This window comes from Myotis brandtii, unplaced genomic scaffold, assembly GCF_000412655.1.
Source record: "Myotis brandtii unplaced genomic scaffold, ASM41265v1 scaffold888, whole genome shotgun sequence".
Lineage (NCBI taxonomy): Eukaryota > Metazoa > Chordata > Mammalia > Chiroptera > Vespertilionidae > Myotis > Myotis brandtii.
Genome location: NW_005371636.1, coordinates 241,610 through 245,072, shown reverse-complemented (window position 1 = coordinate 245,072; position 3,463 = coordinate 241,610). Strand labels below are relative to the sequence as shown.

At 46.6% G+C, this 3,463-nt stretch overlaps 1 protein-coding gene across 1 annotated transcript in view; it reads left to right on the top strand.

Moving 5' to 3' along the window:
* The window catches only part of DENND1B (DENN/MADD domain containing 1B), a 97,385-nt gene that overhangs the window by 29,926 nt on the left and 63,996 nt on the right, over positions 1 to 3,463 (top strand). The window contains exon 4 of the mRNA XM_014532352.1: positions 2,872 to 2,921. Coding sequence (XP_014387838.1) covers positions 2,872 to 2,921 — 50 coding nt within the window. The remainder of the gene's footprint in view (positions 1 to 2,871; positions 2,922 to 3,463) is intronic.

The window sequence follows — 3,463 nt, the reverse complement described above, 5'->3', positions numbered from 1 at the left end:
TATTATCTATCTATCTATCTATCTATCTATCTATCTATCTATCTATCATCTATCTATCTACCTACCTATCTTCACAGAAACGATAGAGCCCTTTTGCAGGGAAGGGTCTCGATGGTGTTATGGGGCAGTAAGTGTGGTCAGTGGCTTCACGTTCGCAGCTCAAGCTAAGGATGCGCGATGGCCCCAGAACTGCTCTCATTGGCCACGATCCGGTTCCGTCTCAGTCATTTAAATGGTTTCAGGTTAGCCGGGCTTCTCTTTGCACTTGGCAGAACGTTGCCAGGAGTAAAACCGTTCGCTTCCCCCAGATGCGGGTCCCACTTTCCCAGGCCCACCTTCCTGCGCGGGCCAGGGCCCCGCCCTGAGGACAGAGGCTGGTATCCTACCCGATGCTCTTCTCGCGGCCTCGGGGACCCGGGGTGCTGGGAGTTCTCTGAGGCCCCAGCGTTGGGGTTTCACAATGTTTTATTTCTCACGGGAACGCGACCGCCCTCCACATTTTAACAGAACCTGAGAGGTTCTACTTTAGAACACGCTCTCCCCCGTTCCCTATAGGGTTTAGCTGCTGGGAGATCGATGGTTTCTCGGGGTGTAGGTTTTAAGGGTAAGGAGGTCACAGGGAAGGTATTTTTGGGGGGTGCAGGGGCTGTGGCTACTGCATGAAGATAGTGGCCCTTTTCTTTTTTAACAGGAAAAGGCTCACAAATCTCTCGCAACACCCCCTGGCTTTGAACTTGTCAGATGTTCTCTCTTCCATTCTGAAGTTTAAGCGAAGGACTCAGACTTCATCTGAAGCTGTTTTTCGGATGTGACAAAAACAGGCCTTTTTTTCTATTTGGGGCCAAACGGCCGGCCATTTAAATATGTGCGTTCTGTTCTAACTGCGCGTGTGTGTGTGATTTCTGAACGCTCGGAAAATTATTTTAGGACAAATGGAAGCTCAAGGCAGGTTTCGGCCTGAATGAGGCTACTCTCTACGCTTAATGAGAACCTTGATTTTCACAGGGGCCACCTAGAAGCTGTGCTGTTTTAGGCAGAAAGGCTGGGTTTTAGACAGACACGGGAGGTTTCATTCGAGCTATAACTCGGGGTGAGCTATAACTCGGGGTGCCTGCTGCCGAGTTTCCCAGGGGTTGGGTCCCATCAGCGTGTTTCTTTGGCTGCAAAGTCTCTCTCTTGTGTGTGTGTGTGTGTGTGTGTGTGTGTGTGACCCAAAACACTGTGTGGTGGAAAGATCAGATGTATGAACACTTCCAATCAATGCAGAAGTACAACTTTTAATTAACAGTATTGTTAAAAGCATCCCCCCAAAACGAATTTCATGTGTCTTATTTCTCCCTCCAATACTTTCTCTCCCTCCCTCTACCTCTTTCTCCCTCTCTCTCCTTCTCCCTTCCCCTCCCCCCCCTCTCTCGTTTTTTTTTTTTAACTTCAGTGTGAATAGCACCTGTAATTAAGGCAGAAACAGGAGCCCAGGGAGCTAGGGAGGACTCCCATCTATTGATCTGTGTGAGCCCGGCTTCCCCTGTCAGGGGAGACACAGGCCACTGCTGGGCGGCTTTGTCACCGACAGAAGCCGAGAGGGGCTTTTTTTGTCTGGGCTGTTTATGCGCTGGGCTGGGGGCCTGCTGGCTGGTTGAATTTTAAAGAGCGCTGAGGTTTAAAGGCTTGTCCCCCGAGGCGCGCTTCTGCCAGTTGGGAAGCGAGCTGAGGCTGTGTTGCAGCATGTCAGGGGAGACACAGGCCACTGCTGGGCGGCTTTGTCACCGACAGAAGCCGAGAGGGGCTTTTTTTGTCTGGGCTGTTTATGCGCTGGGCTGGGGGCCTGCTGGCTGGTTGAATTTTAAAGAGCGCTGAGGTTTAAAGGCTTGTCCCCCGAGGCGCGCTTCTGCCAGTTGGGAAGCGAGCTGAGGCTGTGTTGCAGCAGGGCCTGCGTGTGTGTGTGTGTGTGTGTGTGTGTGTGTGTGTGTGTGCGCGCGCGCGCGCATGTGTGTGGTGCGTGTGTTCTCTCTACTGTCTATCTTTTTCTATCTATTTTTCCATCTACTATCTATCTATCATCTATCTATTTTTCTATCTACTATCTATCTATCTATTTTTCTCTCTACTGTCTATCTTTTTCTATCTATTTTTCCATCTACTATCTATCTATCATCTATCTATTTTTCTATCTACTATCTATCTATCTATTTTTCTCTCTACTGTCTATCTTTTTCTATCTATTTTTCCATCTACTATCTATCTATCATCTATCTATTTTTCTATCTACTATCTATCTATCTATTTTTCTCTCTACTGTCTATCTTTTTCTATCTATTTTTCCATCTACTATCTATCTATCATCTATCTATTTTTCTATCTACTATCTATCTATCTATTTTTCTCTCTACTGTCTATCTTTTTCTATCTATTTTTCCATCTACTATCTATCTATCATCTATCTATTTTTCTATCTACTATCTATCTATCTATTTTTCTCTCTATCAACATTTCTATTTCTGGGCCAGGATCTGTCAGAAGTCCCCGTGGCTGGTCTGTGGGACCAGTAGCCTCCCCATATGGTGCGGGCGCTTCTTGTAAAATCCATATGGCCTTGTTGAGGGGACCGCAGCAGGGATGTGAAGGGTGTTAATACCCTTCAGGCCAGACCTCTCTGCCGCCTGGGGCCCCGGGCCATTGTCCCTGCAATCTGCCCTCACACACCCCTCCTTCCTTCTTAATAATCAATTAGGTCGTCGCCCAACCTGGGCCAGTTCTGCTTAAGAAATGACCCCCCCCCCCCCCCCCCCCCATGTCTCAGGAAAGGTTTAACTGCGTCTTTATACACATCCTAAAGCTTTTTGTGTTTGTTTTTCCGATTTGCCTTCGCAGGAAGTCCTGAAGAGCGTGCCCAAGTTCTGTTTCCCCTTCGACGTCGAAAGGTACGTCTGAGCCATCGCTGAAGTCCCTTTACCTGTCTCAGCGAGGACGTAGAAACGATGGCGTTAAAAAAAAATACAGTGAAATGTCCTTTCTCTGTATCGCCTCCAACAACAGCAACAGACGGTTGGCTCAACATGAAGTCGGACCTGGAAGGAGGAAGGCTTTCCATCCCTGAGACCTGTCCTTTCCCCTCCTGTGGCTGGTTAGGGCACCTCTGAGGGTTCCATTTCTCCCTTTTGTGCCTCAGGGGCCCGGTCTTAATCAGACCTTATCAGAGCCTTAGAAGGGTATTATCTATCTATCTATCTATCTATCTATCATCTATTTTTCTATCTACCGTCTATCTATCTATCTATCTATCTATCATTTTTCTATCTACCATCTATCTTTTTCTATCTATTTTTCTATCAATCTATTTTTCTATCATCTATCATTATCTATTTTCTTTCTATCTATCTATCTATCTATCTATCTATCTATCTACCTACCTATCTATCATCTATCATTATCTATTATCTATCTATCTATCTATCTATCTATC